Below are 15,689 nucleotides of genomic sequence, written 5' to 3' on the forward strand. Positions count from 1 at the left end.
AATTCTTTTGCGATGCATAGGTCTGTGGAGAAAGGCTTTGTTTTGGTCCCACGGCTTTCTGGTGATCATGAGGGGTCAGAGAACTTAACAACATCTTATGGCTGACCTCTGGAAAAGATAGTGGGAGATTTACACCACTGGCAAGGAAGCTGATGACAAGTCAAAACACTTGAATTAATTAAAGCAAGGTCCTTAATGAACAAATGGAAACAAGATATATAAAGTTAATGTGGTTCTTAAATATATTCAGTAGGTTAGGTCCATTTAAATGCACCATCTCTATGACTTTGGTATACACCGAGGGGGCCAAAAAAAGGTATATATATTTTAAGAGATGTTATCTATGCTCAAGCAGTAGTTCTCCATCATCAGAAGAGTCTGGACGCTGATGGGAACCACTCTGAGCACCTCTTGTCATTGCAGACGTCACACGTGACTTGTACTCATCTTTTGTTATCGGTATGTGTTGAGTATTACATTTAATGCAGTTTTTTCCTTTCTTAAAATGTGTATACATTTTGTGGGCACCCTCTATATAAGAAAATTTGGGGAGCAAGTTGGGTAGCCTAAGAATTTCTAACATTATTCATAAGGTTCCTCTACATTTTGTTTCTAATAGATTGTTAATAAATAGGAACATAAACTATAAAGAAAAGAAAGAAAGAAAACTGAGGACAGGTTTTTCCAAGTTTCATTGTGTAAATAGGGAGACATGCTGATAAAGTAAAACCTCAGTAATTAAGGGGCTAATGAATGGAGTATCTGGAATATGTAATTTCTTTTTCACAATTTTTGTAATTGTATTTAAAAAATTGGATGTGATTAATAACATAATCCAGCCGTTTCAAGTGTACAACTAAGTGGTTTTTAATATAGTCACAAAGAGACAAAGCCACCGCCAGTTTTATTCCAGTATATTTTCATTATCCCAGTAGAAACCGTATACCCACTAGCAGCCACTCCTTACTCTCCCCTCCCAACACACTGAAAATCACTGTTATACCTTTTGTCTCTCTGCATTTGCCTATTCTGGCTAATAAATATTTTTTAATATATGGTCTTTTATATCTGGCTTCTTTTACTTAGCTTAGTGTTTTCCATGTTGTTGCATGTTTCAGTCCTTAATTCTTTTTCATGGATCAATAATATTCCATTGTATGGCTAGACCACGTGTTTTTTTTATTAGTTTCAGTGGCACAAGACTAAGTAATTCTTAAACGTTTATCTTTTATATCCCTCACACTGTGTGAACCCCCTCCCCTTATCCCTCTGACATCGCACACAGCCATTACATTTCCACTGTCTCTATTCCTAATGCTGTACTCCGCTTCTTGTAAGTACATACATACATACACACACACACACACACATATACATACAAACTTGTAGTTGACATTCATTATTGTTCAGCTTCAGCTTCAGGTGTACAGTGCAGTGATCAGGCATCTACCTCATCCCTGAGGTAGACCACGTTTGTTTATCCATTCATCACTGGATGGACGTTTGGCTTGTTTCCACTTTTTGGCTATTGTGAGTAATGTTGCTATGATATCTATATACAAGATTTCATATGAACATATGTTTTCATTTCTCTTGTGTCTGCTGGGTCATATGGGACTCTCAGTTTGACATTTTAAAGAACTGTACAACTACTCCAAAATAGATGAATCGTTTTGTACTCCGCTGGACTGTATAAGAGTTTCAATTTATGCACATTCTCTAACACTTGGCATTTTCTATATCTTTTATTGTAGCCATCCTAGTGGGTATGAAATGGTATGTTATTGTAGTTTTGATTTGCGTTTACCTCATGGCTAATGATGTGGAATATCTTTTCATGTACTTGTTGGTTATTGTATATCTTTGGAGAAATGTCTATTCAAACACTTTGCCTACTTTTTAATTGGGTTATTTGTCTTATGAGATATACGATTTATGCATATTTTGTCCCATTCTGTGGGTTGTCTTTTACTTTCTTGATAGTGTCCTTTGATACCCAAGAGTTTTTAATTTTGATGAAATCCAGTTTACTTTTTTATTTTGTCACTTTTGCTTTTGGTGCCATATCTCAGAGACCATTCCCTAATTTGTGGTCATAAAAATGTACTTCTGTGTTTCTTTTGCATTCCCTCCCACTTCCTTTGTGCTATTATCACACAAATTACATCTTTGTACATCCTATGCACATCAACACAGTTTATAATTATTAGTGATGCAGTTATCTTTTTTTATGGAGAATTTTTTTTTAATTTATTGGGGTGACAATTGTTAGTGAAATTACATAGATTTCAGGTGTACAATTCTGTATTACATCATCTATAAATGAAGAGAACAAAGTTACAATAAAAATATGTTTATACTGTCTTTTCTATTTACCTATGTAGTTACCTTCATTGGTGCTTTTATTTTTTCATGTGTATTCTCATTACTGTTGTTTGTACTTTTATTATAGCCTGAAGGTATCCCTTTAGAATTTCTTATAGGGCAGATCATTTAGCAATGAATTCTGTCAGGTTTTGTTTATCTAGAACTGTCTTAATTTCCCCTCTTTTTTTTTTTTTTTTTTTTAGGATTGTTTTGTTAAACATGGGATTCTTGGTTGGTAGTCTTTTTCTTTCTGTGCTTTGAGTATGTCATCTCATTACTTTCTGGCCTCCATTGTTTCTGATGAGAATTCAGTTGTTAATCTCATTGTGGATCCCTTGTTTAGGATTAGTTACTTCTCTCTTGCTTTCAAAGTTTTCTTTGTCTTTTGACATTTTGATTATGACGTGTCTAGGTATGGACTTGGAGTAATCTGTCCTGAAGTATGATGAGTTTCTTGGGTGTATAGATTAATATTTAGACTCTTCATCTTATAAATTCATTCTTCTTTCTTTTCCTGAGACTGGATAATTTCAACTGAACTATTGTCATATTCACTGAATGTTTCTTCTGTCTGCTGACACCTATTGAGTACTCGTAAATCTTTCATTTCATTTATTGTACTTTTCAAATCTTAAATTTCTATTTGGTTCTTTTCTGTAATTTCTATCTCTTTTCCTTATAAACTTTATTTGCTGAGGCATGGTTCTCATACTTTCCTTTAGACCTAGATTTCTTTTGTTCTTTAAACATTTTCAATAGCTGATTTAAATCTTTCTCAATAAGTTCAATATCTGGGCTTCTACATGGGTGATTTCTATTAATTACTTTATTTCCTATATATATGCCATGCTTTCTTGTATTTGCATGTGTCATATTTTTTTTTACTGAAAACTAGAAATTTTAAATAAAAATGTTACAATTATGAAAAATCTGGTTTTTCTTCTATGCAAGAGTTTGCTGTTGTTTGTTTAGTAATTTTTTTGAACTAATTCTATAAAGTTTATATTATCTGTAATGTCTAGCCACTAAAGTCTCTGCTTGGCTGGATTGTGTCATTTAATTATTGGATGGAGATTTTCTTAGTTGCCTGGAACTAATAAGTCCCATAGCCTCTGCTAGGGGGGGTTGTGGGCATGTTGAGACATGCCTTCAAAACTCAGGTAGCTGATAATTCTGCCTTAGTCTTTACTTTCTGCTTGTGCAAATCCTCCAGCTTAGTTATAGGCCATCTGAAGGGTTTCCTGAGCATGAAAACAGCAGTATTCACAGGTGTGGGCAGGTACACAATCCTATGAACGTATGTTCTCAGGCATATGTTGGAGATTTCCAAATCCTCCTATGGATTTTTTTCGTTGCTTTTAGTTGTTGGTTTTGTAGTTAGACCATTGTTTGCCCAAATACTCTCCACAGCCTCAGACAGCCAGAATAGAATGGTCAGCAGTGCCTCTGATGGCTTTTGACAAATTTCCCTGAGCAAAAGCTGTTTCCACTTTGCAAGTTCTGAGCTAGGTCAAATAAAAACCAGAGCTGCAGATTCCAGTTGCCTGTGGTCAGGGAACAGAGCTAACTCTCATCCAGTGGCTTTTCAACAACACAACCTTATAGAAGAGTCTTGATACAAGTTGCAAGACATTACTAATTAGGTTTCACTGGCCATCTGCTACATCATCCCTGTCAGAGACCAGTAAAATGTAAATTCAGAGTAGATGACTGAGAGAAAAGAGAAAACAACACCTTGTTATCAGAATGGTTACTCAAACTGGACCCTAGGGAAGGGGGACAATAGGGTCTAAACGACTGTGTCTTGTCTTGGCATTGAATAAATAAACAATAAATATTTCATTTCCTAAAGTTTTATTTGAGATTTTCTAATCTTTGAGGAAAAGCGAGGAAGACAGAAAATAGATATTATCTTATACAAGAGAATTTTTCCTGTGAAATATTATTTTGACAATTATTCTCTTCGAGAGAGATGTAAAAGTCATATTAACTATGTTTAGCCTGAAGTGTACATTTTAGTTGAAAATATACAGTATATTAAAAGTAACTTTTTTTCTAATTCCCAAGACCTAAATATAAGGATGTTTTGATTTCTCAGATTGCTAAAATGACTCCCTGAATAAAAAGATACACCAAGGTATTAATGATCAGCCCATCTGATTTTCTTCTGGGTCTTAGTGCAAATAAGCTAAAGTAACTTCAAACATTTTGTGCAATATCTTGGAGAGAGCCAGACCAGTGACAAGGACCGAATTTACCTCTCCATTAGGAAGAAGACGGGGATGTGACCATTTCAGAGAGGAGCCATTGATACCACGTCCGTCATCAGCCATACCCATTCAGAAAGGAAAATATGCTTTGATCATAAAAAACGTGCTTCCCAAGAACTAGAGATTGGAGAATTCATTTAATCTTTTATTCATTCATTCTTTATTGATAAAGTGCCTGCTGTGTATCAGCGGTTGTTCTGGGTTTTGAGGAGTACTGAAGTTGAGCACAAGACGTAAAGTCTGTGTTATCATTGCATCTGTACCTAGTGAAGAGATACAGCATAAACTACCCTACAGACGGGTATGCACTAGAATAACACATAGCTCTAAGTGCAAAGGAGAAAACAATATAAGTGAGAGATTAGAGGTAACAGGGGTTGGTAGTACGAGGGGGAAAGAGTCACTCGGATGAGATGACATGTAAGCACAAACATGAGAGAGCATCCCATGGAGATCTGGGAAAAGAGACTGTCAGCTACATGGAAGAGGAAATGAAAATGTCTGAGTGTGGAGCGTGCACTGGAGAATTTTGAGCAGAGAAATGATAATAGTCTCTGGCTGTTGTATGTAGAAGTGACTGCAAGGAAGGTAGTTGGGGGTGGTCAGGGATGGAAGGAGTTAGGCAACTTTTGCAGAGGAAGGTAAGAGATGATGGTGCCGTGGGCAGGGGGGTGGTAAAGGTGGTGATTTTGCCTTTTTAACTTCTTGGAATTGTGTGTGTGTGTGTGTGTGTGTGTGTGTGTGTGTGTGTGTGTGTGACATGGCTGAACAATACAACTGGGCTGCAGAGGAGTGGGCTAAGATTCAAGCCAACACAAACCTTTTCTGCAAGAAAATGGTATGGAGTGTGTCAGCAGACAATGAGGGTAAATAATGAGAGAAAAGATATTAAGATGGTGTTTTAGGTAAAGACATTTTCAGACTTCCTCCAGGTCACCCATTATCAATTTGTTAAAAAACCTGGGTTCAAATTCTTGCTTGAAATATGTGGCCATGGATAGTTACCTAAACCTCTGATCTGTCGCTTCTTCCGATACGAAATAGGGAGTTTTGAGGATTAAATGATAAATATAGCATTTTCATTCTCTTATTTTAATTTTTTTTCATGTGCTTTACTGAAAGTCTCAAAAAATGAAAACAGTTCTACATTGATGGTCTAACTTGACTCTGAGCTCTTGTATAACAAGTCGTGATTGAAAACTATCAAATGTAGGGCATGACGATAAGGCTGGAAGCAGATTCAATGAAAATACAAAATGAGTGTATCCTCCAGTGATTTATAGCTAAATACGTAGTTTCGTTAAGTGAAGCTCAGGGTAGTACTTGATGGTATTGCAAACGTGAATGCTACTATGAAGAATTGCTTTAAAAAATCCAAATATTTATCAATCTCTGATTATATACTAAGCATCTTGCTAAATGTTGTCAGTGTATTATGTCACTCAATTCTAAGAAACAAAGAAATAAAATCCTGTGAGTTAGACGCGAATATTACCCGTAGGTAGAGATTGAGAGGCAAAAGTATTCCTCATCTGATACGGAGGAGTCTTAAACTTGGTGAAGTTAAGTAATTAGGTCAAATTTACACAGCAAGTGGTGGAACCAGACTTGTACACACACACAGTGTGACTTTGGTGACGGTACACGCTTCCCACCGTTTAGTTTTCCTAAGGGAGTTCAGAGGTTGGAGAAGACGCTACCAACAGGAGTACGCAAATCAAGTCTCATGAAAGGGGTAGGGCTCGAGAAGTTTTCTGAAAAATGGGTAGGCTAGGAAGGAAAGAGAAAAGAAATGATCAAATTTTAGACATCGTTCCATCAACACTTGAGAGAATTTGATATGTGGGGGAACAGCAAGGAAATCTGGCTTGCTTGCAGCTCCGGGTTTGTGTTGAATCATAACAAAGAGGTTGGTGAGCTGAGACCAGTTAGCAGAAGATCTTGAATGCCAGCCAAAGTAGTTTACACGTCCTCCTTTAGGTAATGAAAAAACATTGAAGGAATTTTAACATCATTTTGGAATTATGTCAAATTGGGAGAGAAGCGTTATGAGAGACAAGAGATGAGCAAACCAGTGAGGAGGCAATCACGGTAATTCAGGAATGAGGTGATAAATCGTGGATAATGTTTCTCCTTACAAATCTGTGTTTCAAAGAATAAACGCATGTAGCCCACCTCCTTGTCTTCATCTCCCCTTGTGGATTGGTTTCTCTTTTCCTCTGTAAGATTTTACGTGGAATTATGGATTTTTTAAAGGATAAAGTCACCTTGGATAACAATCGTGTGTTCTAATCTCTCTCTCTCTCTTTTTTTTTTTTTTTTTTTTTTTTTTTTTTTTTTTTTTTTTAAACGAATGGTAACTCTGAGCCAAGTAATATGAAAGAACTTGCCTAAGATTACACGGTAGCAAGTGCCAAAGCCAACATGAAAATTCGGTTTGCTTTCTGATTTTCTCCTCAGCGATGTAAGTGCTGTTCTTCCTGCTTTCCCCCTTTCTTTTGCCAGGACTTCAAGCAAAAGGAATGCCAGAGTCCCCGATGACTCCCTCCATTCCTCTGATTAGGCTGGTATTGGCAGTCACTGTTACTTTCGGGGGATAGCATGAACATTCCGTAGCTACTGAAAGCCCCAATCAGCAGAAATCATTTTTCTACATCTGTGTTCTTTGCCCCAGGAGTCTCATCTGGATTGTATTATACAGCAGAGTTAAACGCATTGGCATTCACCCTCTTTGCTACCTCTTCTATTTAGTAGGGAAGGAAAGAGTTATAACTCTCTGGAGACACCTTTTGGCTTGATGAACTCATGGGGGAGATGTAAACGTCCGGTCTGCTTTCTGGTCCATAAGGAAAAATTACCCTAATATGAAAGAAGCCTCTGAGGCATCGAAAAAGGGAACAAGTCAATAGCTATGAATTCTTTCCATTCCAGAAGAGACACATTGGTGTTATTTAGTCTTATGGACCGACCACCAAACGACCCTCATTTCTGAGCTTCTTTGCGAGATCTCAGCTGTGAACGTCCTTATCAACTCTGGCTTTAGGGATAAGAGAATGGAACTCCCACTGCAACTTTATTAAAAAAAGAATCATTTTTATTCTTCTTCATGTTAATGATTTTGAGCTTCACATGGAATTTTTTTTCCATCAAAAGTTTCTCTCTAACAAGGAAAATACAGTGACTTTTAATCCAAGGCAGGCTGCAGCAGTACAGAGGTCCCTGGCAAGACACAGATGATCAGGGAAAATCAATATCCCATAATTAAATTTGTTGAACTGACGGTAAAAAAAAAAAAAAAAAAAAAAGTCATAGTTTTAATTTAGCTATTGGCTGCCCAGAGAAGAAATATTCTGACAGCAGTAGAATGGGGAGCTGGGTTTCATTTATCCTTTAGATAATGATGCATGAGTTGCCTGCTACATGCTGGTCACTGGGCTGAGTTGGTGCTGACGACGTAACAGAACAAGATGGAACGATGTCTGCCCTGAGCTGCCACTTGACGATAATCCCCAGAATGTAAATTCCTAGTAGAGCTTGTTCACTGCTACGAAACTCAGGATAAGAATAGTATCTGACACACAGTAGTTGTTCTAGCAGTAACTGTGGGGTGAAGTCATCAATAATATATGTTGTCATGCAACACTGTTGTTGTGTTTCGAATAGAATTTTATACCCTCCACCAACTTGTCAGGTGTGAAGGGGAGTATTAATGTTACATAGGAGAAAACTGCAAACTAAGATATCAAAAGACTTCCAAGGCTAGTAGTGCTCAAGTCATGGCATTAGACCCACAAGCCATCAATCATTAAAATATCAAGCAATGAAATCCTTGCTTCAAACCAAGCTTGACTCCAAGTTCAATGTATATATCAGACAGAAGCTGAGACACACGGGCTCATGTAGGTGTGGGAGGTGGAGATCATCCATTTCTGTAGGTTTCTTCCCCAGCGTTCACCCCTTGAAGACACTGGATTGATATGCTGATACGGTGGTTAAGACTGGGGTATTTTGTAACATGCACCCAGCTGCACAATAGTCCCTTTTGTAGATGCATGAAATGATTCATCCATTCCTTTATATGAGTGTGAGCGCTTACTTCTGTTTGTTACTATTATATCTGATTGCCGCTCTAAATGATTTATTGTTTGAGTTAATCATTGGTTTCTAGGTACACTGTTGTATCACCTGCAAGAGAGATGGGTTTTGCATCTTTACCGATTAGTGTGGTTCTAATTGATGTTTCTAGTCTAAGTTCAATGGATAGAACTTCAAGTGTAATGTCATGGAGACCATGTTCTTCATGATCTTATGCCCGATCTTACTGAAGATTCCTCTAGTGTTTCTTCATTAAGTGAGAGTCTTCCTTTAACACTTTTATGATTTCTGGCTTTCATGAGCAGGGAAGGAGTGTGAAATTTTTCAAATGATTTTTTTCTTTGTTTAACATTATAGAGATAATCATTAGTTCTTGATTTTTAAAATGTGTTTGTTTATCATTCCCATGCTGACAAAATTTTGCAAATGTTATTAATGGATTTAAAATTTCAGAAATGAAATAAATTATCTTTGCTCATATCTGGTAGATACTATGATTGGTACAAAATGGTGTCAGCCGGTGGCAATACATGACTTCAAGTGATTGCTGCCTGGCTGGTATGAGAATTGATGGCAAACCTAAGGTTTCACTGTTGACTTTGCATGTGTTTGGCAAATTGTTCACAGACATTTTTTGTTCTCAAGACATAGCTTTAGAAACCTCAACTGTAGAGTATCCACCATTTCACTGGGAGCAGTCTCTGTTTTTATTGAATCAGTTGTAAATGGGATTGAGTGCTGCGTAGAAATGTGAATTTCACTGGTTACATAGTTGATTTATAGAGGTGATATTGAAGGATTCACTCTATCTTTGTCAAACTGGCCCACCCCTGAATCTGGCGTGGTCTGATTTCAGCTGAACTTATCCTTATCTTGTCATCTTTTCAATCGTTCCATTGGATGTTTGAAAGATCCTATGAAATCAGATTTGTCCAAGTAACTTAGAGAAAACACATTTTCACCTTAACTCTGTATTTGTTTCAAAATAAAACATGCAGGTAACTACACACAATAGTGGGGAAAATGGGGTGGGCAGATAGGGTACAGCATAAAGCATTGCTACTCACACCAGATGTGCGTATAAATTCCCTGGGATGTTGTTAAAATGCAGATTCTGGGTAGGGACCCAAATTTCTGTGTATCCTACAAGCTCTCACGTGATGCCACAGGCTGGTGAGCATACTTTGAGGAACTAGGGCCTCAAGGATGACTTGTTTAGGTTTGAATTGACCGAGGTTCAAGTGTCAAGTCTGGGCAATTTATTTACCAAAGTTGACCTTTGAACCCAGGTCAGTTCTTCTGGTCCATTTTTTGAAAACTGCAGCTTTCCTAGACCTGGGCTCTGGGGGATCAGGCCTCTTTGACATATGGCTTGTTTCTTGGAGGTGTTGTAGGACATCTGACTTTGGGCTCTTCTCTTCCCATGCTCTCTAGATTATTGACTCTCTGAACATTTTACTTGCCAGAAAATCTCCTGAACCTAATACTATGTCCCCGGTGACCCTGATTGTTTGGTACTTTGCAGCTGTGGCCTCAAGATGACGTGGCTTTTCGTTTCTCCTTCTCTCCTCCTTTTCTCCACTCAAGCAATGTTTATTCAGAAAGTTCTGGGTGCAAGATCAGGCCGTGTTCCTGAAGCTTCCATGCCTCATTACCTGTATAGTCTCCTCCTGCACTGTGCTGCTTCCTGTTTCCAGAATGTGCAGGGAATGCTGAAGCCACTTGCTAAACCTCAAACATCCCGCCTCTCTTTGGACGTCACAGCTGGCTGTGCTGGTGGCACTAATACTGTGAAGCCCGGCAGCAGTCATTCAGTCGGAGGCCCTTGTTCTGTCCATGTCTCAGTCGCAGATGGATGGGAGATGTTTGAATCATTGTATTGTCTGACTACAGCGTTATGGGTTCTCTTTGAGGAAGCAACTCTGATATTTCAGCTGAGATGCTTTTGTTTGGTCATAAGATGACAGGACTTTCAGGAAACCAGAAGCCTTTTTTTTTTTTTTCTTTTTAAGGAAAGGAATGTGTTCTACGAACAACTGCAGGTGTAATGGTTAGAGACTTTTTAGCCCTGGTCTGCAAATGCCTAAAAATAGCAGGCAGATAAGAACGTAGTGAAGCAATCAGGGGTAAAAATGGTGGCTGAGGTGGGGGGCCGGGGGGGGCACAAACCATCTGAAACATTCAAAGTCAGTGTACAACCATCAGGGCCAAATCTGGTCAGGAATCTACTTTGAAAACACCTCTTAAAGTTTGGGATCTAGGATTAGGGTCACTAACTGTCCCAGGTTGTAAAGGACAAAGGACTCTCTGGGAATGTAGGAATTTCAAGGCTGAAAGCACAACACTGCTGGACAGATGGTTGGTCCTCTAGATCTAGCCCCCTTTGTGCAGATAAGCTTTGGCTTCAAGTAGACTTAGTTAAACTAAGACTTTCTTTCTTATTTTTTTTTTTTTAAATGATGACTATTTCCTTCAAATGACTTCACCTGTGAAAACCAAAAGGAAGGAGGGTTTTTTTCCCCTGTAGGTTTGCAATTTTCAATGGGATTAAAAAAATAGTAATACTTACCATTTTATTATTTTTGCAAGCAGTGTAGGACTTCACTGTTTGAAGGATGACCCTTTTGCAGAAATCAGAGGCACTGAATTTATTGCCAGCCAGTCATAGCTGTCCATCTGCTAATTCTCCACAGAGATGGAGCAGCTGTCATTTCAGAGAGGCTACAGTAGATAATAAGATGGGGTGCATTTCATCTTCAAATGCTTAAAACAAATCCCTGGGAAGAGCAGTAGCAGGTCCTTTGCCTGCGTGCGTCGCTGATATTATTAGCACAAAATGCCAAATGGATTTGGAGATGGGAAGCAAATGCCTTAAAATGAAAAGCACTCAAGTTGGGTGTAGTACATATTGTAACAGTCTGCAGTTGCATAGACGGAGGAACCGCTGGAGACACGGCACACACAGAGATACTCTCACATTCACGCCCACGTGTAGAGCCCTGAATACAAGTGGAAGCACATGGGCTTCCCAAATCCCCACAACCTATGATATCAAAGGAAGCGTCATTGCATCCGCCCCATTGCAAAACAAACAGAAGTTACCCAAACCAGCGGCTTCCCTAAATCTCACAGTGGCCCAGTTCTCTCCAAATTCTTGTCCTTAGATAGTCTTAGATTCTGTCATCCTCTTTGCACTGTTCAACAGCCCAAAGTCCAATCGGCAATTTGAGTTGTTTATTCCTTTGCATGTTTCAGACGATTTCTTTTCTCTTTGGTCCCACGGCTTTCACCCTTAACTGTACTCAAGTCAAGTGGTACTTAAACCTGACCACAGCCTCTGTTCAGGGGTTCCTAGCCAGGTTTCTTCTCCCTATCACTCACCTTGTATGTCACTCCCTGATTATTCTTCATAAGGAAAACAAATTAGGATGAGGTAAGGGACCAATGAGCATGGTCCAGCTGGAGCGATGCATCCCTGAGCATTACAGGTGTGGATGAGAATTTAGATACAGGTATAGAAGGGGTGAGTGTGGGGATACGGTAAGGACCAGACGTGGACATAGACACAGGTAGAGATAAGAGCCGTGTAGCTGTTTCTCCGTGGAGAGATCTAAAGTAGATATCATTTCATTTGATCTTCAGAATGATTCTGCCTGGGAGGTAGGCTCAGCATACCTATATTTTTTCACAGACGGGAATGTCGACTCTCAGAGTCTCCCCCCACCCCATCCCTGATGACAGAATTGAGAGGTGGGAGTAGGTCTTCTTAACCAAAACACATAGTACGATGGCAGCACAAAACTTGATTTTCTTCTGTCTTTGGGAATTATAATCTAGAATGGTGTGTCTGCGATGTGGTAACCTCTGAGCCTTTTCCATGTAGACCTTGCCCCGGAACTTGGTCTCCAGGGAGCACATGGAAAAAAGAGGTAGAGAGAGTTGACACAAAATTACTGGCAGCTGGATGCATAGAATGCCTACATTTTCATTTACACAAACAAATGCTTTTAAGGGACCTTGACTGATTTGATCACATTCGATGTTGCAAAGAAAAATGCAAATTTCCAGCACTGGTGAGAATCCAGGTCAAGGCAAGAAACTAAGCAATTTAAAAGAGTCCTGAGTCTCTGGGATGTTGTGTCTGCAAGTACCTTCATTTGAGCAAAGACATTTATTTCAGCACAGCACATATATGCTTGGGAACAAGTCTGGAATGCCTACGTTTCTGTGTTGCTATTTGCATTAAAGATCTGCTTCATGTTTCGCCTGCATCCTTGGTCACTGGGCAGGAGAGATAAACCCTATTTCTAGATGTCACTACTGTTGAAAAGAGGAAGGAGGGGGAAGCAAGAAAAGAACACACAAGTCAGAGAGGGAGATGCAAAAATCCCTGCCATTTCTCAAGTCAAAATATTTTAATGGTGAAATCGTGATCAATGATTAATCGAAAGATTTTCAGTTTCTAGAGCCGTAAGAGGGGGCTGACAAGCAGCAGGAAACTAATATTCAAAGATAATTTTAGAAACATGAAGATGAAAAAGTTGTGAAAGGAGGAGGCTGAATCTTTCTTCTTCCACCTCCAAATTTACTGAAGATCATATTAAAAAAAAAAAAGGAAAAGGTATCTAAAAGGCAAGAGATGTAAAAATAAATAAATGGATAAATGGATGGATGGATAGAAAGATAGACTGACAGACAAAAACAAAACCCCATTCATTCAACATGGCTTTGTAAGAACTCTAATTAAGGGCAACTCTGGATACTGTTGCAGCCAATAGAAATGGAATGTCATGGGAGGGGGATCAGGGAAAGTTCCCCTGCAGGGCTGACCCCCTGAAAGTTGAATAGGTGGGAAGGGCTGGAGATGGGGGGCAGTGCTGGCAACAGGACAGCAGATACCGTTGCTCAGAGGGAGCTGTGAGCCGCTGGATGGAGCTGTCGCGTAGAAGGTGATGAGGGTTTGGGGTTGGGGGTTGGCAGGGCTCGGTGATGGAGACGCTGTACTGCTCCTCCTAGCGTGGGCCTCCTTCCTCCAAGCCCCAGTGAGTAAACGCCATCTTAGCAGGAATGCTGGGAGCCCCCCCTGAGCAGGGGCTGCACTTAGTGATGTCTGGTGGTCACGGGCTTCTAAGACAGCCTCACTCTGAAGCTCAGCACCTCAGTTCCCTTCCCTCTGAATTGCAGGCAGTGCCATCACTACCCAGCTGTGTCGCTTTTGTACAATAACTGGATACTTTCAACTGTGAACATCCCCATTTCCCAAATGAGGGGACGTATGAGTTTTGAGCTCATTTCTAGCACTAATATTCCATGATGATGTCTTTGAAAAAGATACTCTGGCTCTCTGGGTAAATGTCAAGCTTTCTGTGTCATCTCTATAGATAGGGAGGAAGCAACGTGATACTGGAAAGAGCCTTAGGCTTTTTCAGAGGCAAACAGACCTGGATATAAAACCCAGCTCTTACTGCTATGATCTTGGGTCACTTATTCAATCGTTTTTCTAGACTTTAGTCTCTTTATGGGGGGGGGGCGCAATAATATCCACCTGGCAGAGTTATAGGGCCAACTGGAAATATCACATATAACCCACCCAGCGTAATAGATTGAGCGCCACTTAATTATTTATGGGACTGAAGGTCCCAGAGTCTGGAGAATTTTACCAAATGTTTTCTCCATGGATGTACATAGTGGGGAACTACGTTTCCGGAATTTCATCATAAAACTCTGATTACCCAACAGCAAATTAAATATGGCTTCTGGGGGGGTGGGCGGGGAGAGGTCTGAATAATCATGACACTTGGCGAATTTGATCCCAACTGGGCAGACGTCAGAGGGAAGTTGGATTTCTTGGTTTAATTGTTTGCCTTGTTGAGCTTTCTTTTCTCTGGCGATTTCCTTCCAAATGTGTACTTATTTCTCATTGCTTTCTCCACAGTCACAGGTGCTCCCTGAGAGGGGAAGACTTGAACAGGCAGTGGCTGTCCCCCGGCGCTCCCTTGCAGCCAACCATCTACCACGCCAAGGGTCTCCTCTCCTACCTCAGCAGGACCGGCCACAGCCCCGTGGTGAGTCGCTCCCTACCTTCTGCCTCCTCCTTCCTGCCTTCTTCCCGCCACCTTCCAGGAGGCCGATGACTCTCTGTGAGGGCTAGGAAACCAGACACAAGCCAAGGACCCATGTGTGATAAGCTCTAACAGTGGATGTATTCCTTTCCTAGTGCTGCTGTCACAAACCGCCACCAACAGGGTGGCTTGTGAAAACAACAGACATGTGTCTGCTCACATTTCTGGAGGCCAGAAGTGTGACATGAAGGTGTCCGCAGGCCATGATCTCTCTGAAGGTGGCTCTAGGAAAGAACCTTTGATTGCCTCTTCCTAGGCCGCCAGGAATTCTTTGTGTCCCTTGGCTTGTGGCAGCAGAACTTCAATGTCTGTCTTTGTCTTCACATGGCCATCTTCCCGCTCTGTGTGTCTGCGTACAAAGGTCCCTCTTTTTATAAGGACAGCCGTCATTGGATCAGGGGCCACCCTGATTCAGTGTGGGCTCATCTTGACTTGATAATGTCTGCAAAGACCCTATTTCCAAAGAAGGTGCCATTCCCAGGTTCTGGGAATTAGAGCTTCAGCAGTACTGTGCGAGGCACAATGTCACCCACAATATGGGCGACCCACTGGGTCAGTGTTCATCAGGGAAAACTGGGCAGGAAATGACCTTCCTTCCCACTTGCAGAGTCTTCATAGTTCAGCTTTTTTAGTTATTGGTCAAGGAAGAGAAAGTATATACCTATTAAAGAGTGTTTGGAAACAATCCTCTAGCTGTTCATACGCATGGTTAACTAGTACTTAGTAACTTCCAAAGATGACGCCGGCAACATTCCAGGCATATTTCACAAATAACCTTTTCTCCCAAGCCTATTGCAGCTGTGCACTTGATAAAAAAACAGACTATTGGGAAAAA

The 15,689-nt window shown here is 40.2% G+C and overlaps 1 protein-coding gene across 1 annotated transcript in view; it reads left to right on the forward strand.

The window, feature by feature from the left end:
* Positions 1–15,689, forward strand: part of AGBL1 (AGBL carboxypeptidase 1) — a 583,728-nt gene that overhangs the window by 295,685 nt on the left and 272,354 nt on the right. The window contains exon 19 of the mRNA XM_019726713.2: positions 14,668–14,797. Coding sequence (XP_019582272.2) covers positions 14,668–14,797 — 130 coding nt within the window. The remainder of the gene's footprint in view (positions 1–14,667; positions 14,798–15,689) is intronic.

Source organism: Rhinolophus sinicus, linkage group LG13 (assembly GCF_036562045.2).
Source record: "Rhinolophus sinicus isolate RSC01 linkage group LG13, ASM3656204v1, whole genome shotgun sequence".
Classification (NCBI taxonomy): Eukaryota; Metazoa; Chordata; class Mammalia; order Chiroptera; family Rhinolophidae; genus Rhinolophus; species Rhinolophus sinicus.